At 54.4% G+C, this 26,404-nt stretch overlaps 1 protein-coding gene across 2 annotated transcripts; it reads left to right on the top strand.

Moving 5' to 3' along the window:
- The first annotated feature begins 1,481 nt into the window (after nucleotides 1–1,481).
- Nucleotides 1,482–26,108, top strand: SARDH (sarcosine dehydrogenase). Of its 2 annotated transcripts, none has more exons than XM_077787906.1 (22): nucleotides 1,482–1,630; nucleotides 1,705–1,810; nucleotides 2,729–3,044; nucleotides 3,826–4,004; nucleotides 4,403–4,582; nucleotides 4,926–5,049; nucleotides 5,218–5,318; nucleotides 6,352–6,456; nucleotides 6,838–6,967; nucleotides 8,960–9,046; nucleotides 9,162–9,252; nucleotides 11,017–11,158; nucleotides 12,602–12,685; nucleotides 13,320–13,433; nucleotides 13,928–14,066; nucleotides 14,604–14,717; nucleotides 16,084–16,231; nucleotides 16,933–17,026; nucleotides 20,969–21,131; nucleotides 21,382–21,550; nucleotides 23,592–23,727; nucleotides 24,683–26,108. In XM_077787906.1, the coding sequence occupies exons 3-22, from the start codon at nucleotides 2,735–2,737 to the stop codon at nucleotides 24,806–24,808; spliced, it is 2,736 nt and encodes a 911-aa protein (XP_077644032.1). In that variant the 5' UTR covers nucleotides 1,482–1,630; nucleotides 1,705–1,810; nucleotides 2,729–2,734; the 3' UTR covers nucleotides 24,809–26,108. The 2 variants fall into 2 exon arrangements, with proteins under 2 accessions (XP_077644032.1, XP_021399243.2); XM_021543568.2 differs by having other exon boundaries at nucleotides 1,702–1,810.
- The last annotated feature ends 296 nt before the right edge of the window (nucleotides 26,109–26,404 follow it).

Below are 26,404 nucleotides of genomic sequence, written 5' to 3'. Positions count from 1 at the left end.
TCAGCCTGGGGCATCCCAAAAGCAGCGGCCAGGCTGCTGTGCCACCAGGGTGGGGAAACTGAGGCAGGGGGTGGCCAAGAGGAGAGCTCAGAACAGCTCTGCCCAGCAGGACTCTCTGGGATCTGGGGGGGTTTTGGTTCAGGGGCAGGTGCTGGTGGTGCTTCCCAAGCCCTAACTGAGGTTGTGGGGCAGAGCTGAGCCCACAGCTGGGATGGGGATGGATGGGGATGGATGGGGATGGGGATTGGGGTGGATGGGGATGGGGATTGGGGTGGCAGAGGCAGTGCTGGCAGTCTGCAGCACGCCTGGCTGGCTCAGCCCTGCATTAACCACGTTTTCTGTGACCTAGAAAACTCCAGCTGGCGCCTGAGCCGCTGCGCTGCTTTTATTTTAGAATTAACCTAAAAATTATAGGGGGAGATTGAACTCTGTAGGCTCCCTCTGCACTGCACTGATCACCCCAAAAAATAACCCCCCTGATTGCTGCTCTGGAGTCACATCAGGGCTCAGGGGGGCTGTGGGAGCTGCTGCTTTCCCCAGTGTCCATCCTGAGCTCAGTGAAGGGCTCAGGCTGCTGAAGTAGACTGGGGCTTGTATTGTTCTAGGTCTGCTCTAACCCAAAGGTCATATTTATAATTTGGACACGCTGATGAAATGGTTCTGGCCTGTCAAACAGAAACACCCCACTGCAAACAGGAGTTTAGACTTGTTTGCAGCCCTGTGGTTGTTCTGAGCAATTTACTCCGTGGAGAAGCCTGCAGGAGCTGGGGCTCTGTGTAAAAAGGAGAAACCAATTTTGTCTTTGGGAGAAGGAGGGGAAATGCTGCTGCAGACAGGGGATAAAGCTGGAATAAGGGAACCCCTCGGCTCAAACCCTTCCCAAAGTGGGGCAGTTTGGATACTGGGTACCACAAGGTGTCCAGCAGGCACGAGCAGAGGGATTGGGTACTGAGGAGCAGAAAAGGGGCATTTCCACTTAAGCTGGGCACTTAAAACCCCCCCAAAAAACCCATCCCATGGCTGCTCAGAGCTCTACAGAAGTGGGGGATGCTGCCTGGGGGCCCATGACGCTGCTGGGACCCCAATCCCTCCCAGCCCCTGCCAACCCCTGACTCCACCCCAACTTCTGCTTCTTTGAGACACCAGCATGAGGCCCTTCAGAACTTCTGTGTCCTGCCCAAACAGGCCCTAATTCCAGGGCTGAGCCCTGACCTGAAGGAACAACAAACCTTCACGTTTAGAGATTGAAATCAAACCTTATTTTTCTACCCAATTTAATTTTTTTGGTTTTTTTGGTGTTTCCACCTTCACTTGGAGCCCGGCTCTGGCTTAGGAGAGATGTAAATGAATTTTATCTCTGTTCTTTGACTGGGGCCACTGGGAACTGCAGCAGGAGGGTCAGATGGTGCCTGTTCCTCGCCGTGTTTGCTCTCTGGCATCCAGCTGCCAGCTCCAGCCAGCCCGGGAGGCTGCGAGTCCCTGTGGCCCCAGCTGGGCTGTTTGTTCTCTGCTGGGCACCGAGCCGGCCAGAAAAGCAGCATTTTCCTCCCTGTTTTGAATTTCTCCACTCTGCCAGACTTTTTTTGTCTTGCCTGGGAAGCAGCAGAGCCACGAGGAGGAGGACAAGGAGGTGAGTCTCTCTTTTCTGTTCGCTCAGGCTGGCTCTGCTTGCCTCCAAGTGCTGGTAAATATTTTTTGCAGCAGGGGCCAAGGGGACGGAAGAGGAGGAGGAGGAGGAGGAGAGCATCAGAGGAAGGCAGGGGGCCCAGCACATCCTGGAGGGAGAGCCAGCCCGGAGAAAGCTTTGCTGGTGAGTGGTGGGAATGTGCTGTGGGCTGTCACGGTGGGACTCTGAAGCTCGGGGGGACACTGGGGGGACGTGGCAGCAAGCAGGGGGTCTCAGAGGGCTGATCCCCAGGGCACACCCTGGTCATGGCCTGTGCCTTGTTTTGGGGGGTCTGTGCTGGCCCCACTACACCCCTCATGTGCACCCTAAATCTTGCTCCAGGAGTAGATCCCGAGCTGTGTTCTCAGCCAGGACCTGCACAGGGGTTCAGTGTCCACAGGCAGGACCTGTCCCTGTTTCTCCCCCAGCAGCCATTGCCCCACCCTCTGATCCAGAGCAAACCTGGCGCCTTCTCTGTGGCCAAACAGCTCCTGAATTCCAGTGGGAAGAAAAAACAAAACAAAAAAAGTGGTTTTTGAGGCATGAGCAGCACAAGGTGCCATGGGAATTCCCAAGCCCCCTTTTTAAGGGCGGGTGTTTGCACAACGGGGGTCCCATTTCTCTGCTGGAAAGGGATCCTAGGATGTGCCCCAGGGTTTGCTCAACCTCTGAACACCACCCAGAGACCCCTAATTCCTGGTTAAAAACACATGTTTTGGGCAGTCGGGGGGAGTGTGGGTGTATGAGACAAGACTGAAAGCACTGTTGGGTCAGAGCTGAGTGTTTTCATCCCATTTCTATGCTTGTGACTCTTCTACACAGAAAAGCTGGATGACAAAACACCAACAGCTGGGTGCAGCTTACTGAGGTGTTTGACTTGTTAGGGACCACTGCTAGTGTGTGATGTTTCACAATATCCCTTCAGATGGACATCTCAAAAAGATAGAGGCACAATTCCCAGCTTCCACGCTCTCATTTGGCGATAACAGATTTTAGCCTCTGTCTCGGTGAGGGGAGCAGAGGGGCAGCCAGGGACCCAGCGAGGTGTTTTGGGATGTGCAGGTGGTGATGTCCTACCTGAGCCGTGCCTGGCGGGTCCCCCGCCGCCTGCCAGCTCCCCGGAGAAGCCCCCAGCCCTTCAGCAGCACCTCGGGCCCCACGGCCAAGAAGAACGTCCCGCACCAGAAGACGCTGCAGGAGGAGGGTCCCGGGAGCCGCCAGCCCAGCCGGGCCCCGCCGGCCTCGGCGCAGGTGGTGGTGGTGGGTGGCGGCAGCCTGGGCTGCCAGACCACCTACCACCTGGCCAAAATGGGGCTGAGCGACGTGCTGCTGCTCGAGAGGGACCGCCTGACCTCGGGCACCACCTGGCACACGGCGGGTGAGTGGTGGGCACAGCCTGGCTGCTGCCCGAGGCGGGCGCAGGGGATGCTCACGGGATGCTCACGGGTTGGGATGTGCTGTGTCCGCACGTGCTGGGGAGTTCTGGCTGGAAATGCTGAGAATTTCTGCTTTTCCTTCTGATATCTCTTTAAACGTGTCCCTAAATTTCCTTTTTTCGCCCTTTGCCAAGATGTATGTGGCGGCAAGAAAAGAAAATTTATTTGCACAGTTTCCACCCTCTTTTTAAAGCCATTTTAGTATGGCAGGGCGGCAGAATATATAAGCTGGAGAGAGGGTGAGGCTGAAGGTTTTGTGCCTGCGTGAGAATTTGGGGGGCTTCCAGGGGATGGAGCCCTGAGGAGACAATGCAGAGTCCTTGCCACAGCACTCGGGTGGTTCCCCAGGTCAGGATTTTGGGAATGGCCCCGGCAGCCAAGGGCAGCACTGTGCCGTGGTCGGGGTGAGGGGCAGGGTGGGGACACCTGGCCCGGGAGGAGGAGAGGGCTGTGAGCATTTTGACCCTCAGGTGTACCTGGAAGTGGACCTTCAGGTCAGGCAGGAGGGGGAAATGTGTTTTTTTTTCCCACACTTTTATGGCTCATCCACTCCATAACCCCTTTCCCCCCACTCATTTAACGCCCAAAGAGAACAAATCCCGACGGTTTTGTAGCATTCCTGCAAATCCACGAGATGGAGCACGAGCCCCGCAGGGTGACACACGCACGGGGGGGACACACGGGGGGCCACGGGGAGGTGACAGAGCATCTGTGCCCACGCAGGTCTGCTGTGGCAGCTGCGTCCCAGCGACGTGGAAGTGGAGCTGCTGGCGCACACGAGGGACGTGGTCAGCCGGGATCTGCCGGCCGAGACGGGGCTGCACACGGGCTGGGTGGAGAACGGGGGGCTCTTCATCGCCTCCAGCAAGCAGCGCCTGGACGAGTACAAAAGGCTCATGTCGGTAGGGGTGCACCCCCGGCAGGGTGGGCTGCAGGAGTGGGGGGGTTTTGTGGAGCCCCCAGCTCTCTGAATGCCCCATCCCTCACTGCCTTCCCACTCCTGACTTGCATAAGGCAGCCAAAGACCCGTCAAGCTCCTCCAAAGTTGGCAAAATTAAGCCCAGCCTCGGATTTTTGACAGTTTAAATAGCGGTAGCGTCGTTCCCCACCCCATTGTGCAGCATCGTTTTTCCAGCTTGAATTCAAAACCAGAGTCATAGTCCCTGAAATCTGAGCATCACCCCATGCTGGATTTAGGGTTTGGGAGATAAATGTTTTGGGGTTCTCCTCCTCCTCCTCCTTCAGCAGCAAGTGGAACAAAGCTTTTGTTCCTTACCCGAGTTTTCCTGTCCCCTGGCAGCTGGGGAAGGTGTACGGTGTGGAGTCCCACGTGCTGAGCCCGTCCCAGACCAAGGAGCTGTACCCTCTGATGAACATTGATGACCTGTATGGCACCCTGTACGTCCCCAAGGATGGCACCATGGACCCCGCTGGCACCTGCTCAACTCTGGCCAGAGCAGCGACTGCCAGGGGCGCTACGGTAGCTCTTAATTAGGAATTTACTCATTAGTGCCTCTTGGTTTCATCCTCTGCCTTCCTCACCTTCTGCTTTCCCACCAGGGCAGAGCTGCTCCTGCAGATTTGGGTTGTTCCCAGGAAGGGTGCTGTCCTCTTGGTTGGGTGACAGTGACAAAGCTGGCAGGAGCCATGAGATCCAGGGAAAATAGAGGGTGGAAAAAAGACCTTTAGGAGCAACACAAGGCACTCAGAACGCTGCTTAGGTTCACTTTTCCCAGATTTGGGGGCTGCGTGTCAGGTGAGGCAGGCTGTCCCCCTGCCCTGGTGACCCTGCTGTGACTCTGCCCCTCTTCCTGTGCCACCAGATCATCGAGAACTGCCCGGTCACGGGCATCCAGGTGAGAACTGATGATTTTGGGGTGAAGAGGGTGCACGCAGTGGAGACAGCCCACGGGACCATCCAGACTCCCTGCGTGGTGAACTGTGCAGGTACGGGGAGCAGGACACGGGGTCAGAGTGGCACGGGGGCAGCAGCCACAACCCACGGGTGGCTTTGCTCCTGTGAGGAGGAAAGTCTGCATCAGCCCGTGTCCCCTGCAGCTGCCTGGGGCTGTGGGGGATGGAGAGGAGCTCAGCACGGGCTTGTTGTCCCTGCAGGAGTGTGGGCACGGGCCCTGGGCCGGCTGGCGGGCGTGCAGGTGCCACTGGTGGCCATGCACCACGCCTACGTGGTGACCGAGCGCATCGAGGGCATCCAGGTCAGTCCTGAGCAGCTGCAGCTCGGCTCTCTGCTCTGGGGGACAGGGCTGGAGAGGCAGAAAGATCCCTGCCCCTTCCAGGCACCCCCAGACCTGCGGAGCCTCCTCATTCCTGCCAGGTCAGGCTTTGCTCTTAGGGGAGTGTACACCCTCAGCAGGGCTGTCAGACCACCTTGAGCAGAGTCGTATTTAATATTTAACAAAGTTACAACTGGCAGGATATTTTTTTTCCTCAAGGTCTCTGTGTTTGGTGTGTGATAGCAGCATCCATAAAGATCCCAGACCTTTCTGAGCTAGCCCCATACCTGGCAAGCATTCCCTGACTGCCCCTATAAATCTGTTCCTGCCATCTGGAATTGCTTGGGAGTGGAAGGAGCCTTCATCCTCTCATGCCCCAGTGCACTGAGGGTGACACATTAATTAGTTTCCATCCTGCTGACACAGTCTGTGCCTGACCTTCCAGCATGAGGTGCCTCGTTGTACAAAGTGCCATGGTCCAGGGTTGCATTTCTGTCCCAGCGCTCCAGAGGAGAGGCTGCAGCTCGCAGACCTCGTGCCTCCTGTTCAATCCACTCCATTCCACTTGTCAACACGGGTTGCAGCAGGCCCTACACCGATTCTTCAGTGTTATCTCAATGTTTCCCCATCCATTATTCACGAGAACAAACCCCTCATTCTTCGTGCACCGCTGCATCCTCCTGCAGAGGCGGCTGGCAGAGGAGGGATGACTCCTGAGCTAGGATCAACCACAGGGGCTGCTCCCCGTCCCCAGGGCACCCCTGGGTGCTGCTCAGCTGTCTGGGCAAGCTGCTCTGCCCATGGTTTGGCCAGGTCAGCCGGAGCTGAGCTGGGTGCTTTCCCCTTGGGGTGCCCAAATTTCAGAGCTGAGGGACCACGCACGGAGCCACTTTGTGTCCCACCCTTGACATGTCGCTGCTGCGGGTGCCCACCTTGTGCTCTGGACCTTTCTGGGTGCTGTAGGGGTGTCCCCATGGCCTCCTCTGACCCTGCACTCCCCCTCCCCGTGTTTCAGAACATGCCAAACGTTCGTGATCACGACGCCTCGGTCTATCTCCGTCTCCAAGGCGATGCCCTTTCCGTGGGTGGATATGAGTCAAACCCCATCTTCTGGGAGGAGGTGAGTGCAGCCAGGAGGTTTTCTGGGGGAAACAAGGCAGGTTTCCAGGGAAGCCACCTCGGAGGAGTGCACAGCCCCCTCATTCTGCAGGCACCAACCTCTGGTGGCTGGTGGGGAAAGCAGGGGGAGCATCTCCCCTTTGGGGCTGTCTGTGGCACTGATATGCAGTGCAGAGGCAAAAGGAGAGCCAGGAGCCCCTGTGCCCATCCCTCTATCCTGAATTCAGACTTCAGGTTTGTCTGGGTTGTTCAAGAAAACCCCAAAATACCAGAGATTCAATGCAACCTCTGTTTTTCTTCTCCGAGGCTGCCAGAGATGAGGTGGTCTCACACAATCAGCCATGCTCTGTTCCATGTCCTGATTCTTGTTTGTCCTCTTTAGGTATCTGAAAAATTTGCTTTTGGCCTCTTTGACCTGGACTGGGATGTTTTCATGCAACACATTGAAGGTGCTGTCAACAGAGTGCCAGTTCTGGAGAAAACAGGAATTAAATCCACTGTCTGTGGGCCAGGTAATGTGGCTGTGGGGACCACTGTGGTGGCACCGTGGTGGTTGGATTTCTCTGAAGAGGAAAAGGGAAACTTTATAACCTGGGGAGAAGAAAAACTCTCTGAATGCAGAGAAAGTGCTGCTGGTCTGGCTGCAGTGGTGGCATCTTCCAAGGGGTGGCATTCCAGGCCTATCCTGGGTGGAGGAATAGAATCACACATTCAGAGACTCACAGAACGGTTTGGCTTGGAAGGGATCTTCAAATATTATCTAATTCCAGCTCCACTGCCATGGGCAGGGACACCTTTCACCATCCCAGGTTGCTTCAAGCCTTGTCCAACCTTGCCTTGAACACCTCCAGGGATGGGGCAGCCACAGCTTCCCTGGGCAGCCTGTGCCAGAGCCTCCCCACCCTTGTTGCAAATAACTTCTATCTTATAATTTCTTATAATCTTATCGATTTCTTATAATCTCAAATTGTCCCTCTTTCAGTTTAAAGCCATTTCCCTGGGGAGCTGACTGCCTTGGTTTGGTCTGGTAGTGAGTGGATCTCCAGCTAATGTTGTGGCCACTGGAGTGGAAAATTAAGGGGCAGATGTTTTTAAGCAGTGGCTGTTATTTTACCAAATGTTATCCTCTATAATTAATTTTACTACTCTCTCCTGGTCTAGTGACTTTAGATTTACCCACATTTACATCCCTGGTGTGGAGTTAAAGCCACCCCTGAAGTGGCAGCTGCAGGAGGCACCAGACATTGAGCCCAAGCTTTGCACTCTTGGTTTGGCCTTAAAATCCACTATACACTAAGAAATCAATTTGTAATTAAAAAAAAACCCAGCAATAATAAAAGCCCTTTTTGCTGAGGCACTTAGAGGGAAACTCTTTGGGGTGTGTGAGGGGAAAGTAGGGCAGGTCTCGTGCCCTGCAGCAGATCAAACACGACTTGTACGAGGTGGAGACCTTGGCCCTGGGTCCAGTGGTTTGATTGCACTGCGGCGTGAGCAGAGCAGAACTGGCTGCTGGCAGATGAATGCCTCCTCTTTCTCGTACAAAAAATGTCATTTTCCAAGGCTCAGCTCTCCTCGTTTTCTCCTTCTTGATTGAAAGCAGCAGCCTGTGTCTGGGCTGGGCTGGAGCCAGTGGCAAAGGCTTTGTCCCCTCTGCTGTGGTCACTGTGCCAAGGTCCCCGGAGCCCTCACCCCCCATCCCAGGGCAAAGTGCTGCCAGGGGAGCTGCTGTGGCTGTTGCTCCATTAACTCCCTGAGTTTGTAGCCTGGAATAGCTGTCCAGGGATACTGGCATGTGAGGAGCTGCTCTGGTGACAGTGGAAGTATTCTGGCTGTGCTCCTGTCTTCTCTGGAGCAGTGGGATCAGGGGAAACAAACTGGGCATTGATAAGTGGAAAAAGACCCCACTGAACTCAGTTTTCCCTCTCTCCTTTGACATGGATGGATGGATGGAGCACCATGAGACAGAGAGGAGGATTGCACACCTCTCTCAGGGGCTTTGCTGTCCTCCCTGGTGAGGATTTGTAGAGGGATTTCCATGGCTGATGGCTCAGTGGAATAGCACTGGCAGCAGGAGACATTATGAGCACAGGAGAGACATGCCCAGCCCTCCCTCAGCTGAACCAAGTGGCTCAAAGTCAGAGAATTTCCCAGCAGGAATTGACAAAGGTGGAATACAGCAGGAGGAAATAGGGCCCAGATGTTAAAATGGCAACAAACAGATCAGTGCAGCCCCCTTGATGGGGGATTGGGGAGGAAAAAGGAGCCCCCACAGTGCCTCATTCACCTTCTTTTGGGCAATTCATTTTGCTTCCCAGATTTTCAGTCTAACTCCAAAAACCTGTGCTGGGCAGTGCTTGGTGTTGGTGCCATTCTGCCTCTCTGGGAGTGGGACGAGGTCAGCACGGGAGGCTGCAGGAAACCCGTTTGAGAAGTGTGTGATGTATCCCCAGAGTGTGTGATCCCCCTGTCCTGGCCTCGCTGGCACGTCCCTCTCTGTTTTGCAGAGTCGTTCACAGCTGACCACAAACCACTGATGGGAGAAGCTCCCGAAGTCCGAGGCTTCTTCCTCGGCTGTGGCTTCAACAGCGCCGGTAAGAGAGACCCGAGAGGCTCATCCCCTGCTGCCATGGGATCCCAGGGGGATCCTGGCATTCCACAGCCCTGCTCGGCCTCCTGGCCCCATCTGCATCCTGCCCTGTTCCCCAGGGATGATGCTGGGAGGTGGCTGTGGCAGGGAATTGGCTCACTGGATCATCCACGGCCGGCCCGAGAAGGACATGTACGGCTACGACATCAGGCAAGCCACCCCCACTGCCCCAGCTGCCTCCTCACAGGCATCCCTCATCCCTGCTGCTCCTTGGGGATGCTTCCAGGGCGGGGCTGGCATCAGGAGTGGGTGTCCAGGCAGCGTGTGTGTCCCTCCGAGGAGCTGGGATCAATTACAAGCAGTGGCTTTAATGAATGCACAACGTGGGGTTTCTCTCATTTGCCTCGTTCCACTCCCACACAAACAGCTTCCATCAGGCACAAGGAGGTGGTGGTGGTGGGGAAGGACGGGGTAATTATGTTTGGGTTTTGTTGTTCAATTAGTACCGTGCCTAATCCTCTAAGTTAATAATCAGGGGGATGATTTCAACAGCACAAAGATTAGCTCGGCCCCCCCTCTGCAGCACCACCCGGGCTGGGAGTTGTGGCCGTGCAGATGTTGGCTCGGTAATTGCTTTTGACTTGCTTGATTGTCTTTGATTGGGTTTGGGCTTTCTTACAGGGCTGCAGTGACAGCAACCACCTTGTCAGGGACAAAGCTTTGAAAATCTCACGTTGCTTTGTTGGCCAAGCTGGTAAATGCCACGTTGGCTTGGGCCGTGGGAGTTGAGGGGCCTGCAGAGATGGGGGAGATGCCTCCAGCTGCCCCCTTCCACCAGCTGGGCTCGGGATGGGGATGGAGAGATGGAGAAATCCCAGGCTGGGCACTGGGTTGGCACCAGCACAGCCCCCCTGACCCCCAGGGACCACAGCCCTGCTCAGAACAGCCAGGGGCTTTCCACACAAACATCTCCCATGTCCCATGTGCCCTGCCATCAGGCTGCCAGTCCCATTCCTTCCTTTTGGTGACAATTACCCATCTCCTCTTTAAATAACTCATTTTTCCACGCATTTCAATATTTATCCTCTCAGAACATTTGCTTGTAAATATTTCATCTGGCAGCTGTTGCCCGCTTGCTGCTGTCAAAAATTCAGCTCCTGGTGAAGGGGCTGAGGCGGATGGGGCGAGCAGAGGTGCTGGTGACATGCCATGTGTCACCTTCTGCCAGCAGAAGAGGCAGCTGCTCTCACAGCTCTTGGGGAGCATCACTTGTATTCCTTGCAGGGCTCAGCCCCATGCCCTGACTCTCCTCTGCACCCAGTCAGCCAGGAGGGAAGCTGAAAGTATCATTTTAAACACCCCTAGAAATAAGATTTTTGTCTTTCATCCCTGCCTGGCTCCCTTTCTGCAGCCCTGGGAAAGGTGCCACTTGTGCCCAAGGCTGCTCCCCGTGAGTTGCTGGTCTCTGGGATTAACCTGGCCGTGGGCTGAGCTGGCACATTCCTTCAAGGAGATTTTCTGTTTGGAAAGTGAAAATACTTCAAATTAATTTAAGATATTTTGGGTTTTATTTATATTTCAGCCTGGGGAGAATTGAGTGAGAAATATAAGGAATGTCCAGGGCTCATTCCCTCTTCAGGGCTGTGTTTAAACCCCAGTGTGCCCTGAGGTGGGTCCCATGTTGAAGTGGGGCAGGATAAACCTCAAGTTTCATTTTTTTTTCCTATTTCCCCTCCTCAGCAGGGCTGTCTTCTGCTCTGGGGTGGGGCTGGGAGCTCTGTGGGGGCTGCAGCTCCTATGCCCAGCATCGTGGCACGGCGAGCACCGAGCTCCTCTTGACTCCTCTGCTCCTACCCCCAAAACCGGAGCAGGAATAGCAATTTCCCACCAGCAGCAGCATCCACACCTGGCTCTGGCCAAGAAGGCTGTGAGCTGGTGGGCTCACCCAGCTGTTGCCATCTCCTTGCCTTCCAGGAGGTTTCACCACTCCCTGACCGACAACAACCGCTGGATCCGGGAGCGCAGCCACGAGTCCTACGCCAAGAATTATTCCGTCGTCTTCCCCCACGACGAGCCCCTGGCAGGGCGCAACGTGAGGAAGGACCCCCTGCACGAGGTGAGGACACGGCCTGGGCTGGCCCAGAGCAGCAAGAAGGAGCTCACGAGGGGTGGATGCAGCTGGGTGGTTCCCCAAAGCCTCTGTGCTGCTGTGCTGGAGAGATCCCTGCCCGATCCCAAAGCTCGCTGCGTGGATTTCTGGGGCCGTGGGTGGTTTAGTGGTAGAGAGCCTGAGCATTCCTGTATTTAACTCAGCAGATGTGGATTGAGAACCTGGTGGTGATCACTGGGCAAGGGGAAAGGGGAGAGGAGAGCTCTGACGCTGAGTCCATCCCAGGGGCAGCTGAATGCTCACAGGAATCTCCTTCCCCTGCTCACAATTTAGCAGCAGTTTCTCCCCAAAACAACATCTCTCAATGTAGAGGGGTGTGGGAAGAGGGATGTGCCTCTGTGGAGGTGGTTTTGCCAGCACTCCCTAAGTGATTTTGCTCCCTGGAGCCACCAGCCAGGGTTCCCTCCTGCCCCAGCCCCTTCCTCACACAAATATCCATAGGTGAACACTCTCAAGATGCAGCACTTGAGAGAAAAACCCAATTCCCAGCATTTTGCTGTGCCAGCAGCTCAGAACCCCCCAGATCCTTCGAGACACTCAGCTTGACTCAGCAGCAGAGCCTCATCCCACTGCCAGCCCCAGCCCCAGGCCTGGCAAAGCCACATTTCCCAAGCCCATTCCTGCTTCCCTCTGATTGACATCACACCATTCCTCTTCCAGCTGGAGGGCAGAGGCTCAAGCAGTAAAACAGACACCCCTGCCCACCAGCCCCCGGTGTTTGGTTGGCAGCTCAGTTGTTTTCTGTCACTGAGGATGCAATTTATTTTTTAATAGCACGTCTAATAAGCGATGCCCACTTGACTGACAGGCTGGTATTTATCCATGCAGCTCCAGAACATGTGCTGTGTTTTATAAATAGGCACTGAATGATTTCTGAGATGTTCAACAAAATCTATTCTTTCCCAAACTGAGGCTCCAAACAAAAATGTCTTAATGGATCCCTAATTAATTGCGTGCAGAGAGGTTTTCCTGAGAGCACAGAGGAGGAGTGAGAAGGTTGCTGTATAAATATTCGAAGTTGTTATATAATTACTCTGTAAACACGGTGGGGAATCTTGCTGTCTGCATGTAGCACCTCTTGGTCAGTAATTTGGGTACCCTAGGGCAGGTTTTGGTGGGGTGCACAGCTGGGGTTGTGGCTCTCTGCCCCTTGACCACCCTTGAGGGAAATATCTTTTCTGAGAGGAACAAAAATCAGGCGATTCTTAGGTTTGACACTGTGCCACAAGACAAACTGCAGGGCTGATTTTGGCTCTTGATAGCCATGCCAAGGGGTCACAAGTCTGGTCTTGAGCCCACATGTGCACCCGAGGAGGGCAGCCTGGGTGCTGCTCAGAAAGCTGTGAAAGGGCTTTTTGAAAGAAAGCTGTTCCCATTTCTTCTGTGTAGGAGCTGCTGCGACAGGGCTGTGTCTTCCAGGAGAGGCACGGCTGGGAGAGACCCGGCTGGTTCAGCCCTGGGGGAGCAGCCCCGGTAAGAACACCTGGAGTTTTGGGGGGTCTTCAGCCTGGAGAGACCAGCTGTGGTAGGACCCATCACCATGAGCAGGGATGGGTGGGGATCCATCACCGAGGGCAGGGATTTAGGGGTGGGGATCCATCACCACAACAGGGATGATGATGGGGGGGATCCATCACCATGGTCAGGGATTTTGGGATGGGGATCCATCACTGAGGGCAGGGATTTTGGGGTGGGGATCCATCACTTGAAGGCAGGGATTTTGGGATGGGGATCCATTACTCAAGGTAGGGATGTTGGGGTCTGGATCCATCACTGAGGGCAGGGATGTTGGGATGGGGATCCATCACCATGGTCGGGGATGTTGGGATGGGGATCCATCACTGAGGGCAGGGATGTTGGGATGTGGACCCATCACTGTGACAAGGGATGCTCTGGTAGAACCCACCTCACGGGCTGGGATGTTGGAGGGAGGATCCATCCCCATGGACAGGGATTTTGGGGTGAGAACCCATCCCTGTGGCCATCAGGGATGCCAGGGTGGGGACCCACCACCAAAGCCATCTCTCCAGGAGCGGGGTGAATACGACAAGAAGCCTTTTGGCTTCGGCCTCACATCCTCTTCCTCCCTGCCCCACCCCTGCCCCAGGTCCTGGACTATGATTACTATGGTGCCTACGGCCACCAGCGCCACAGGGACTACACCTACAACCGCCTGCTGGGGGACGAGTACACCTTCGACTTCCCCCCTCACCACCACATCGTGAGTGGGGCTGACAGCCCCTCCTGCCCTGCCAAAACTCCCGGGGGGCTGGGGCACGTGGAGGCAGCAGATCCTGTGCCCCAGCGCTGCTCTGGGTGATGCTCGGAGGGAGGGGGATGCTCCGAAATGGCGAAAAACGTCCCAAAAATATGAGGAGAAATGTGGAGCCCGTGCTCAGAAACCTCAGGGGAGAATTATACTGCTGCTTTCCTGAAGTGTTGAGAGCAGCTTGGGGGAAAAAAATCCAATTTGATAAAATCTGGGCGTTATTGATGATAACTGTCACTGAGTTAGCGAGGTGAGGAATGGGATCAAGCACTCAGGATGGCTCCAGCAAATACCTGATCCTTTCAGGAAGATTTTGAAGCCCTAAAAGGCACCAGGCGAGTGTCCTGGTGTCATTTCCCATTGCATAAGTGGTTTAATTTGTGTTTCCCTTTGTGGGCTGAGAGCAAGGCTCAGCCTCAGCGCCGCCGTGTTTACTTTAATTGCAGATCAAGAAGGAATGTTTAACGTGCAGGAATGCCCTGGCTCTCTTTGACATGTCTTATTTTGGGAAATTCTACCTGGTTGGCCCTGAAGCTACGAAAGCAGCCGACTGGCTGTTCAGTGCTGATGTGAGCAAAGCTCCAGGTACAGCCTCAGCTCCTTGTTTTGCTGGGGAAATCTCAGCCTAAAACAACCCATAGGAACCCAGATGGGCTTTTCCTCTCGGTGCTGCCTTTGCAGAGGGTTTGGGAAAAGGCTGCTCTCCCTGTCCTCACCACAGACTGGGTTCTGCCTCGTTCACACAGTGCTCCGAGGTCAGGATAGAGGAGGGAGGTTTCCCTCTGGCTCCAGCTGTGGCTCACATCTGGAGGTGCGATGGGTGCTGGAGTAAATCAAGCACAACCCTCACCAGCTGTGGTTTGCTGTCCCCTTTTCTGAGGCTGGGAAGCAGCTTTGGGCATTTCCAAGGATGCAACTTCAGCTCCTCACTGGGATGAGCTGGGGAAGAAAAGGGGAAGGGAAAAGGGAAAAAAGGAAAAGGAAAAAGGCATCATTCCTTTCCCCCTGCTGGTGCCGGGACACCCAGGGTCACTCAGGGCAAAGCCAGGATGGGTGATTTAATGATGAAGGCACCTTTTGGTGCTGCCCCAGCTGGCTGATGGGTGCCCGTGTGCCCCGCAGGCTCCACCGTGTACACCTGCATGCTGAACCAGCAGGGCGGCGTGGAGAGCGACCTGACGGTCAGCAGGATCAGCCCTGGCACCCCGGGCTCCCCCCTGGCCCCCGCTTTTGAAGGTAAAACCCAGGGATGCTGGAGGGGGCAGCTCTGATTGTGTTCACCCCCTCCCCATAGTTGAATTCCCAGGTTTTCCCACTGCCTTTTCAGCCGTGTCAATGCACACAGAGACTTTTCCAGTCCTGGGCAGGTTTGTTGCAGCACCTCCTCCCTCCCTGCCACGCTGGAGGGGCTGCAGGCACAGGGCTGATTGCATTTTCCTAATGGCAGCAGCCTGGCTTTTTCCACCTCTATCCTTTGGTGCCTGTAAAACCCAATTATGGCCCTGTCCCCGGGCTCATCTCTCTTATTGGGTTTGTCCTGGCGGCTCTGACCTCTGTCCCAGCCCTTATCAGCTGCAATTAAGGGGGACTGAGACGCGGCAGAGCAGCCCTGGGGGCAGGAATGGCATTAGGCAGCTGCGGGGAGGATGCTGAGCTGGGCTCTGGCCAGGCACAGCGTGTGCCCTGGGTGGCCACAGAGCCCTGTCCCCAGGCTGGGTCACCTTCAGGTGTGCCACAGGGCAATTTCACCATTCTGTGCCACCTTCAGGTGTGCCACGGGGCATTGTCACCCTGCTGTGTCACCTTCAGGTGTGCCACGGGACAATTTCACCATTCTGTGCCATGGGGCAGTCTCACCATGTTTATCCCAGCAGCATGAGGTGTCTGTGATTTTTCCCCCCATGTAGGAAAATCCTTTTTCCCTCCTGTCTGGGACACTGGCACGGGGAGCAGGGTGGGAAGTGGCTGGCAGAGCTGCAGGCTTTGTCGGGCACTGGAGGTGTTTAATCACAGCAAAGTCTATTTTTCCAATTACAGTAGGTGGCTGCACTTATTATCATTATGACAGAATACCAGAGAGCAATTTCGTAGTGGCAGGAGAGACAGAGGCAAGATTGATTACATATTAATCAGCTATCAAACACCATCCCTGGGGATTTTTCCACCCAGGATTACTGAGGAGATAAAATTCTTCCTTGCATATGCTGCAATTCCGTGTAGGAATTGGACTGTAGTGGTTATGGGCTGGTCACTGCAGCATTCCCTGCTCCACCTGTAGCTCCCAGCTCCCTCCACACTTGAGGGCTGTTCTGTGCTGGGACAAAAGTGCAGATGTTTTTGCTATTTTTCTCAAGGAGTTTTTTCCCTGTGATGCTCACACACACTTCACTGTTAATGTCATTTGGTTTTCACTGTGCTGTGCCCCACAAAAAGCAGAGCCTCAAAGCCTTCCCTGATCCCACAACTCCTTAACCCCCTTTTTATTGGCAGTGCCCAGGTAGGGCTGTGAGAGGCTCAGGGCTGCACTTCAGGGTCTTTCAGAGCAGAACCAGCCCAGCCCAGCCCTCTGAGCCCTGAAAGGCTGCCCGGGGCTGTGTTCCAGGGGATGGCTACTACCTGGCTATCGGCGGGGCTGTGGCTCAGCACAACTGGTCCCACATCACCACCGTGCTGCAGGACAGGAAATTCCAGTGCAAACTCCTCGACTGCTCCGAGGAGCTGGGCATGATGAGCATCCAGGGCCCTCTGAGGTCAGCAGTGTGCAGCCCTCCCTGCAACCTGGCTGTGGAGGGATGCAGGGATGGAGGGAGGGATGCAGGAGTGGAGGGAGGAGGGAGGGAGGGGTGGAGAGATGTAGGGATGGAAGAAGGGATGCAAGGATGGAAGGAGGGATGCAGGGATGGAAGGAGGGATGCAGGGATGGAAGGAGGGATGCAGGGATGCAGGGGTAGAACGAGAGATGTAAGGATGGAAGGAGGGATGCAGGGATGGATGGAGGGATTAAGGGATGCAGGGATGGAGGGAGAGGTGCAGGGATGGAGGGAGGGATGCAGGGATGCAGAGAAGGATAAAAGGAGGGATGCAGGGATGGAGACATTCAGGAATGGAGGGAGGGATGCAGGGATGGGAGAAGAGATGGAGGGAGGGATGCAGGGATTGAAGGATGTATGCAGGGATGAAGGGAGGTTTGCCTCACGTGCAGGTCCCTGTGCTGGGCAAGGGTAGGTGTGAGAGCCCCACGACACAGAGTGCTGATGTGGCTGGGGTCTCACTCCACTTCCCACAGAAATTTTGAGGCTCTCACAGCATTGCACATCAGCCACCTGAGCTCCCCTTTGGACAGAGAAGTCTGTCTTGCCAGCAAGATGAGGGAGCAAGTTTTGGGGACAGCCCTGAGGGCAGGCTGGCAGCTGAGTGCCCTCACTGTGCCCACTTTGCTGTTTCCCCACAGCCGTGCTGTCCTCCAGGAAGTGCTGGACACCGACCTCAGCAACGAGGCCTTCCCCTTCTCCACACACAAAATCACCACGGCTGCAGGATGCCAGGTAGGGAGGGGCCACTCTTGGAGCTGCCCAGGGAGCTCTGGGCTTTGTGCACCCACCAGCCAAGCACAGAATCCCAGACTGGTTTGGCTTGGAAGGGACCTGAAAGCTCATTTTGTTCATGCTCTGCCATGGGCAGAGACACCTTCCACTGTCCCAGGCTGCTCCAAGCTCCATCCAGCCTGGCCTGGAACACTTCCAGGGATCCAGGGGCAGCCCCAGCTGCTCTGGGCACCCTGTTCCCTCTCCCTCTGTTAGGAATGTGTCTGCCTCTTTGCTGCAGAGAGGTTTTTGTAGGAAAAGGCCAAACACCAGAGTGAGAAAAGGCTGTTTTCCTCCCTGACTGCCTGGCAGGTGCCATCCTGCTCTCCCAGCCCTCCCAGTGGTGTCACACCACGGAGCCTGGGGCAGGGACAGGCTGACTCATGGCCTTGCAGTGATGCCAGAGGAACAAGAGACATCTCCATGGATTAGTGATGAGATCTACCTGACACTCCAGACACTTTCCATTTCCCCTTCCTCATAAAAAGCCAGGGACAATTTAATGCAAAGCTTGTCAGGGACTGGCAGCAGGCACTGGGCAGCCTGGGATCTGCTGTTTGATCACAGGAGAAGCCTGACAGCCCTAAGCTGCCTGTACAGGCACAGATCATCCTGCTTCTGCCCAGCCTTCAGGGCTCACAGGTGCCCTGAAGCTGTTGACTGAGCTTTAACACCCCAAATAGAAGAGTTTGTGACCACGGAGTGTCATTTTTCTCAAAGGAGAGAACCTGCTGCTGGCAACTTTGGGTATCAGGGAAAAGCTTTAGCAAGGTTTCTTGGGGAAACTCTGGTTTCTCAGTGTTTACCTCGTGTGAAATATTCCTGTGGTTGCAAAAACCTTTTGAAGAGAGGGTGGAATTTGTACCTGCTCCTTTCCATGGGAAGGCTGGGAGGAGGGACCCAGGACTTGCCCAGGACTCGCTCTGGCTCTCGGGCTGGAGCCTGGTGGGGATGAAGAAGGTGAAGGTGAAGCAGTAAATCTCATAAAAGGCAGCAGGAGAGCCAGGAGCTGCAGCAGGCTGGATGTTAAGGAAATTGGGTTAAGCCACGTGCGGCCACTTTTCATTCAGAATTAAAATGGCTTTAATTCGACTGCAGCTGCCTGCTGAAGAGATTGCTGCTAAATCAAATTAGAGCCTCTTGATTTGTGAGCAGCAGCCTGGCCAGGCCTTAAGGAGGTTTAACCAAGGTACAGATTTTGCTCAAGTCAGATTAATCTCCAAACCACTGCCATCAATGCACCCTGGGCTTTGGGTGCCCAAGAGCAAGCTCAGAGTCCCTTGGAAGGCTTGGGGGATTTCAAAGCCAATCCACTGGTGCAGGTTGTCCAAAATGATGGATTTTAGTCTTCATTAATCCTCCCCACACCCTCCTTTATCAGCCTGTAGCAGGCTGATAGCATCTTGTAATAATTTGCTTGTGCCCTAAGAAAGGTGTAGAAATGTTCCTGTCTTCACGGGTATGATGAGTTTATTTGCATTGCACTTCAAGTTTGTTATAAATAATCTGGTCCTTCAAGGAAGATTGAGCTGGCAGGAGTTTTGTGGATTCTTTGGAGTGTAAATTCCCTGATGGACAGAGAAAAGCTCTCCTGCCTGAGGGGTGTGGGCCCTGCTGCCAGGGCCACCCTTCAGGAGGTCTCCTTTGTCCCACTGGACAATGAACACCAGGAGCTCCATCCCACGCTGGAATTAGAGTGGGAGGATATCTCAGGGCAGCAGGCTGAAGCCTTTGCTGATAGCACCACCTTCCAGGGGGATTAAATTGAACCCAGCATCTCAAAAAAGTTATCACTGAGATTTTCCTGCATTAACTCAGTAGTTGAACAAAATTAGCTGGAGTCAAAGAAGAGTTCCAGCAGAGTTAATGACTCTGGAAATTATGGATTGGTTTGTGAGTTTATATATAGAGTCTCTCATTGTATGGAACAGCAGAGAAAGGTCCCCCTTTGAATCTCACTGCTGGAGATGGGAAAATTCAGGTTTTCATTTTCTATGGTACCTAGAATGCTTTTGAATTGCTGCACAAAAACCCAGGAATGGATGTTATTTCACAGCTCCATCTGGAAAAGCTGTTCCTGTGGGAATCCAGCAGAGCTGCTGAGTCCAGCCCTTGGCATTCCCCTCCGTGGTGGGATGTGAATCCTGCCTGGGGCTCACACACATGGGGGCACCCCCCATCCCTCCCCGTGCTGAGCTGGTCGCTGGCACCCCAATTTTCCAGGGTTACCTGTTTTCTGTGGGGCACTGCTCTCGCTGGGCTGCTCATTCCCCTGGAGCACTGGTGCTTTGAGAGGAACTTTCTCCCAGGAGTAACTTGCTCTTGATTGTAAAGAGCACTTTAGCTGCAGTCGCAGACGGGGTTAATGAGCCGGGAAGTTGCCTGTCAATCCCCGGAGCATCTCCTGCCGCAATGAAGATGGAAGATGGCTTGCAGCAGCCTCTTCTCAGGCTGTTCCCTAATTAGATGACACCTTTGTGTAGAGGAAAAGGCTTCTCTGAGCCCCTTGTGCCCGTGCTCCTGGGGAAAGGAGTGCCAACCTTTGTGCCTGGCAGGGTAGGGCTCCTCAGGAGCCTCAAAATAAATTCCCCATCCTAAGTGTTCCTTCCTCCTCCCCACTCCTATTGCAGAGGTTAAGGCTTCTTACAAGCTGCTTTAAACTCTGCTCGAGGTGTGATTTTGGTGCTGGGGGAAGCAGGAGTGGATTTGGGCTCTCAGCTGTGCCCTCTGGCCATGCTGGCAGCACAGAGCCCAGGCAGCCCTTGGGCATTTCTGCCTGCTTTGGGCAGCAGCTGCTGGTGTCTGCCTGCATTTGTCCCCGGGATTAGGGAGCACCGCTTGGAGCAAGAGCTCAGCAAATAGCAAAATGCAGCTTCTGCCCCAACACAGCCAGAGCCAACACGCCAGGCCAGCCCGAGGGCACCAGAACCTGCCTGGAAATGTGTTCTGAGTGGGAACAGCTTTGTAAACAGGACAGATCACAGCCCAGAGCAGAACTCTGGAGTTAATCTCTCTCCCAAAGCCAGCTCTGTGTCTGCAGTGGATGTGTACCCAAAGGGATGAACCAGAGGGGTTTTGTGGGGGAGGAAGTGGAGGAACACAAGGGGATGAATCAGAGGGAAAGGCAGCTCAGACTCAAGGGCTGTCTCCAGGGAATTTGCCTGAGCTGGGCCGGTCCCAGCTGGCCTGGGAAGCTTTGGGGATGGAGGCTGTTGCAGAGGGACAGCAGGAGGGTGCCTGGGTGAGGAGCTGGTGGAACACAGGCAGGGCAGGCTGTTCCCTGGGACCGCAGCCAGGCTCCATCCCCGGGAATGAGGCTTCTCTGGAGAAGCAGCGAGTGCCCTGTGCTGATCTGCTCATTCCTCCATGGAGCTTCTTGCATTTGGTGTGGAGCTAATGTGACAGCAGAGCTTTGGGACACAACCTCCATGGGGAACCCTGAGCAGTTCCTGGTGGGAGTGGGACATGGGGCAGGACACCGTGCTCAGCCCTTGCCCAGGAGCCTTGGGGTCCAAGAAGGGAACATCCCTGGAGAAGGGACAGCAGTGATGAAGCACCCCAAAAGCAGGACAGTCCTGCTGGGGACCATCTTCCCTGTCTCAGTGGATCAGCAGAGGGAGACAAAAGCTTGGCTGGAGCTGGAGCATCACATCTCACCCCAGCCCTGGAGTGGAGCATAGCCAGAGGATGCTGCAGCAGCCACCTCTGCCCACTGGCACTGATGGTAGCTGGGTTTGAGGTGCCAGGCTGAGAAATCCACTCTGAGCCTGTTTGTGCAAGAAAGGAGAGCACAGAACTGCCTTCCATCACAAAGGCAAAGCTGGCTTTTCCCCTGGCATGGCAGCGTGTGGCCTCACCCAGCCTTGCACAGCCACGGGGATGGTTGCCCTCTTGCCTTTGCAGGTCCGGGCCATGAGGCTGTCGTTCGTGGGCGAGATGGGCTGGGAGCTGCACGTGCCCAGGGCTGACTGTGTGAAGGTTTATCGGGCAGTGATGCAGGCAGGAGCCCGGCACGGCATCGCCAACGCCGGCTACAGAGCCATCGACAGCCTCAGCATCGAGAAAGGTCCTCCTTCTCCTCCCAGCTGCACTCTCTGCTTTTCCTCTGAGGGGGGATGAGGGCAAGGAGCTTTTCCTCAGCTTCAGGGCAGGTCAGTGTGGCTGAAGGTGTCTCAGAAGGATGAGAACTCCCCTGGGTGGGCTCCTCTCTGGGTGTTTTATCCGAGTGAGCGAAGGGCGGCAGGTGAGGGGGGCAGGGGGTGTTTGGTCCTGCGGCTGTGGCAGCTCAGTGGGTGAGCTGTGCTTGCTCCCTGCAGGGTACAGGCACTGGCACGCAGACCTGCGCCCCGACGACACCCCGCTGGAAGCGGGCTTGGCCTTCACCTGCAAGCTCAAGTCCAGCATCCCCTTCCTGGGCCGGGAGGCTGTGGAGGCTCAGAAGGCCAAGGGCATCTTCCGCCGCCTCGTGTGCTTTACCACAGAGGAGTGAGTACCAGGGAGGAGTGAGTACCATGGAGGAGTGGGTACCATGGAGCAGTGAGTACCATGGAGGAGTGGGTACCACAGGGCAGTGAGTACCACAGGGGAGTGAGTACTGCAGGGCAGTGAGTACCACAGAGGAGTGAGTACCAGGGAGGAGTGAGTACCACAGAGGAGTGAGTACCATGGAGCAGTGAGTACCATGGAGGAGTGGGTACCACAGGGCAGTGAGTACCAGAGAGGAGTGAGTACCAGAGAGGAGTGAGTACCACGGAGCAGTGAGTACCACAGGGCAGTGAGTATCAAAGGGCAGTGAGTATCACACAGCAGTAAGTACTACAGAGCAGTGAGCACCACAGAGGTGTGAGTACCACAGAGGAGTGAGTACCACAGGGCAGTGAGTACCACAGAGGAGTGAGTACCATGGAGGAGTGAGTACCACAGAGCAGTGAGTACCATGCAGCAGTGAGTACCACAGAGCAGTGAGTACCATGCAGCAGTGAGTACCACAGAGCAGTGAGTACCACAGAGCAGTGAGTATCACACAGCAGTGAGTATCACACAGCGGTGAGTACCACTGCTGGCTCTGCTCCCTGCTGCAGTCTCCAGCCCAGCAGCACCCCTGGAGCAGCAGCTCCACAGAGCCCACCTGTGGGTTTTCCTGGCTTATACAGAGATGTGTTTTAAAATATATTGTTCTGTTATCAGTTTTGATGAAGGGTGAGCCATAAGAGATGTAAAACTCAGTGCCATTTCATCAGAAGCTAGCCTATTTCTTGGTTACAATACTTTATAAATGTTTTTCAGCCTATTAGCTTTTGCTACACAGTGCTGTTATTACTGCTAACACCAATCACCTGTATTTTTACCCCACGTGGTCCTGCTATCATGCATCTTTCACAGTTCTAATTCTCTAAAATACCTGGTCTTTTTGCAAGGCTGTATTTTGAAACTTGTTGAACCTTGTTTCTAGTTCAGTGTCTCTCTCAGCAATGTCATCTTTACAATTCTTTACAAATCTGTTTCTCACAATTCTTTGCAAATCCATTTCTCACACCCACCCTTTGCACACACATACACAGAGGTGCCACACCTGGATGCGTGTGAGGCTGCGAGCCAGCTCAGCTGTTTCCCATGCTCTAATTCCATCTCTAATTTAAATCCCACCTCAAATGGGAGCTGCAGGCAGTGTGGGGCTTGATCTTGTTTCACCCGGAGGTTTTGCAAATGGAGCTGGAGGGACTTTGGGTTTGGCACAGAGAGGTGAATGAGCCCGTGGGCAGTGGGAGCCCGGGCACGTGGGCTGGCCTGGGGCAGAGCCAGAGCCCTCTGCCCCACTGATTTATTAAAAATCTGGATATTGATCTAGTACCGATATCCAACTGTGACGGACAAGAACTCTCTAACAGTTTAAAGTTAGATAGTGTGTGTTTATTGTGTGTGGGATCGCTCCCAAATACACACCGTGCCTTCCAGGTGATTACAGAGCCCTTTTATCCATCCAAGTATTGAATATCCAAAATACAAATCCATATTCATCATTTTGGTACATCCCATTCCTTGCTTTGTATGCTAATCACTCCAAAAGCCATTCAGCATGCGTGGTTTGTCCCTTGAAATGGGTTGGTGTCCCTTCCATGGGGAGGGGTCCCAAAATGAGGAAGTCAATGACGTCTTCCTTGTTCTGACCTTTCTACCTTTTCAATGCCAATCTGACAAATGAACTCTTGGTAGAACTCCCATTCCTTGTCTTCAATTGGTTTCAGAACAGGAGGCCCACAATTGTCTTATGTTCCTAAAAGCTATTTGTCAGTTTGTGTATTCTTCATTATAAACCCAGCTAACTCAACATTGTGCTGACAAGCAATCAATTATTAGTTAACTACAAAATCCTAACTTCATCAAGGCCTACTCATTTATTTTAATGAACTCTAGTAAGACTTATCTCTAACTAAAATCTTAGCTCCTCTAAAATCTCTAAATTCCTATCAACTTGCGTTTCACCGCGGAGGGGCTGTGCTGTGGCAGCTGTGCCCTTGCCTTGCAGGAAGGTGCCCATGTTCGGCCTGGAGGCGGTCTGGAGGGACGGGGAGGTGGTCGGCCACATCCGCCGGGCAGATTTTGGATTTGCCATCGACAAAACCATCGCCTACGGCTACATCCGAGACCCTGCAGGGGGCCCGGTGAGTGCAGACCCCCGGCTGGCTCTGCCTCCTTCCCTGCAGTGGCACAAACCCTCTGCCCTGCCCTGGGCTGGCAGGTGGGACAGCAGCTCTCCCCTGCTGCCCTGTGCAGGCTGGAGGGTGAGGGATTGGTGACAAAGGCGGTGGCACTGGCACTGTGTGAGGAGCATGCACGGCTCAAGTGCTGCCTTGGGTGTTAATTGCAGCCAAATATTTAATTGCAGTAGCAAATTCACTTCTGTGGTCGGGAGCAGTGGCCAATAGGAGGAGGGTGAGATTTTAATTAACCCTAGATAATCAGTCAGGTGCCCTCATTACACAGCGTGCTGTGGGGACAGAGGTTGGGGTGACATCTCCAGGGACCCTTTCTGTGCCAACCAAGAGCTCTGTGTGTGCTGTGATTCCTGCTCTTGCTTGCCTTGGCTTTTTATCCTGCAAGAGTCCCAGGGCAAGTGTCTCTGTGGGCCAGGTACCCCTGGGAACACCCTTTTTTCCCAGGGATGAATGTTCCTCCTTTTTCTCTCTTTTCCTTTTCCCCTCTCCCTTTTCCTTTTCCCCTCTCCCTTTTCCTTTTCCCTTCTCCCTTTTTTTCCTTTTCCCTGTCCCTTTTCCCTGTCCCTTTTCCCTGTCCCCTCTCCCTGTTCCCTCTCCCTCTCCCTCTCCTTCCTCTCCCTTTTCCGTCTCTGTTCTTTTCCCTTTTCCTTTCCCTTTCCATCATATACCTCCACAGATGAAAAAAAAAGAAACCTAAAATTTTCAAACACTGCAAATTTTTTTTTTTTTTTTAAACAGGGTGCATTTAACAATTCTCTTCCTCCTTTCCCCACATCCTCTGGGGATGGCAGAGCCGGGTTTTCTGCAGTGAGCAGACGTGTGGGGCGGCTGGGAGCTTGCCCAGGGATGGAGTTGGGATGCTGGCACCCTACAGGGGTTTTTCCATGGCTCTGCCTCACAGGTTTCCCTGGATTTTGTGAAGAGTGGCAGCTACGAGCTGGAGCGGATGGGAGTGACCTTCCCGGCCCGAGCTCACACCAAATCCCCGTTCGACCCCGACAACAAACGTGTGAAGGGCTTTTACTGAGGGCTGCCCAGAGGATGGAGGAGCTGCTGCCTGAACTCCTGGCCCCATGTGTCCCTGCTGGCTCTGGGGCCAGCTGCAAGAGCTGAGCAACCTCCTGGAACTCACCAAGTCAACGTGGGTCAAATCAGAGGGGAGAGGAGGAAGAGATTCCAAAAAGTGCAAAGTTCCCAAGTGAAGCGGTGCCACTGCAGCAATAATTCTTTTCCGTGGGTTAATTGGCCTGCAAACGGTGTTTGGTCTCACTGGGTATGAAGTGGTTTCAATTTTTGACTTTGCTGGAAACTCTTTTCCCTCCAAATGTAGTTTCACGCTGCTTGGGAATGATTTTTTTTTAAACTAGCTCTGCTGTTCATACAGCTGGAACCTCCAAACCTGCCATTCCTCTGGTCCCTTGCTGTGTCTGTCCCCACTCCCATGGGTGTCACCTCATCCTGGCTGGCTCCTGGGGACTCTGCTGGAGGGAAGGGGCAGCAGTGCAGGGACATTGCCCAGCTCCTCTCTGCCAGGGCTGTTTGTGTGTCATAATCATGGAATCATGGAGCAGCTTGGCTTGGAAGGTCTGGTTGAGGTGTCAGGGCATAGGTTGGACTTGATGATCTTTGAGGTCTCTTCCAACCACATTATTCTGGGATTCTCTGTGTGACCTCAAAGCCCATCTCATTCCATGGGTTCCATGGGCAGGGACACTTCCACTGTCCCAGTTGCTCTGACCCCCATCCAGTCTATCCTGGGACACTTCCAGGGACACTTCCACCGTTTTTCTGGGCTGCTCCTGGCACAGGCTGTGGTGTAAGGTGCCCAGTGAGGGCACTGACCCCACAGCTGCCCTCGGCCCCATCCCTGGTCCCTTGTGGCATCTTCCCAAAGGTCACCTTGGAGGTGGCTCCTTTTAGCTCCCAGCAGAGAGGGGGGATGCTGGCAGAGGCTGAGCTGTGAGCTCCAACCCCTGCAGCCTCTGGCAGCTCAGAGCCAGCCTTGGGGGCAGAGGGAGGGCAGCAGGGGGGGTTTGCCCTCACACACAGGCAGCCTGTACTGAAGGGAAGGATCAGCAACTCCCCATCACCATCCCTTTGCTCTGGTCCCCTCCCGGGCTCTCTGCTGGAGCTTTCACCCGCCTGAAGAAATAATCTCACTCCCTGCTTTTCCCTTTTTCTCCCTTGACTAGGTTTGTTTGGGTCATCCCCTCTTTAGAGCTGATTTCAATTCCTTGCCCCTCGTGCCACGAGCGCCACGGGCAAGAGTGTGAACTTTGAAATGCTTTGGTTTTAGTGAAAACATTAAAAAACAAGACTGAGATGAATTTTTTTCTTGAATAGGAGGTGACTGCCCTGCCTCTGGCAGGCACAGGGCAGGGGAGGGGGGGTGGCTGTGGTCCTGTTTTGAGGGAAGGAGCATTCTGTCTTCCTGCCAAGCCAGGCATCCACTCTGTGCCTGGAAGATCAGGTTTTGCTTTAAAAAGCCTTTTCTGGTGTGCAGTGCTCTGACCTGAGGTTTATTTTACACCCAAGGTGGCTGGGAAGGAAATCTGGGGGTCACTTGGCCTGGATCCCACCTGTCCCAGGGCAGGGCACCGAGCTCTCCTGAAGCACCTCCGTC

Source organism: Lonchura striata, chromosome 22 (genome assembly GCF_046129695.1).
Source record: "Lonchura striata isolate bLonStr1 chromosome 22, bLonStr1.mat, whole genome shotgun sequence".
Lineage (NCBI taxonomy): Eukaryota > Metazoa > Chordata > Aves > Passeriformes > Estrildidae > Lonchura > Lonchura striata.
Note: the sequence above shows the minus strand (reverse complement) of the source record. Positions and strands in the feature narration are given on the sequence as shown.

What these genes read in the sequence shown, in the direction of transcription:
- SARDH (XM_077787906.1), top strand. Translation starts at nt 2,735, where the DNA reads ATGTCCTACCTGAGCCGTGCCTGGCGGGTCCCCCGCCGCCTGCCAGCT. An exon ending in ATCCACTGTCTGTGGGCCAG is followed by an intron (nt 6,968 to 8,959) that starts GTAATGTGGCTG and finishes TCTGTTTTGCAG; the next exon opens with AGTCGTTCACAGCTGACCAC. An exon ending in GCCCTGGGGGAGCAGCCCCG is followed by an intron (nt 12,686 to 13,319) that starts GTAAGAACACCT and finishes CCCCTGCCCCAG; the next exon opens with GTCCTGGACTATGATTACTA.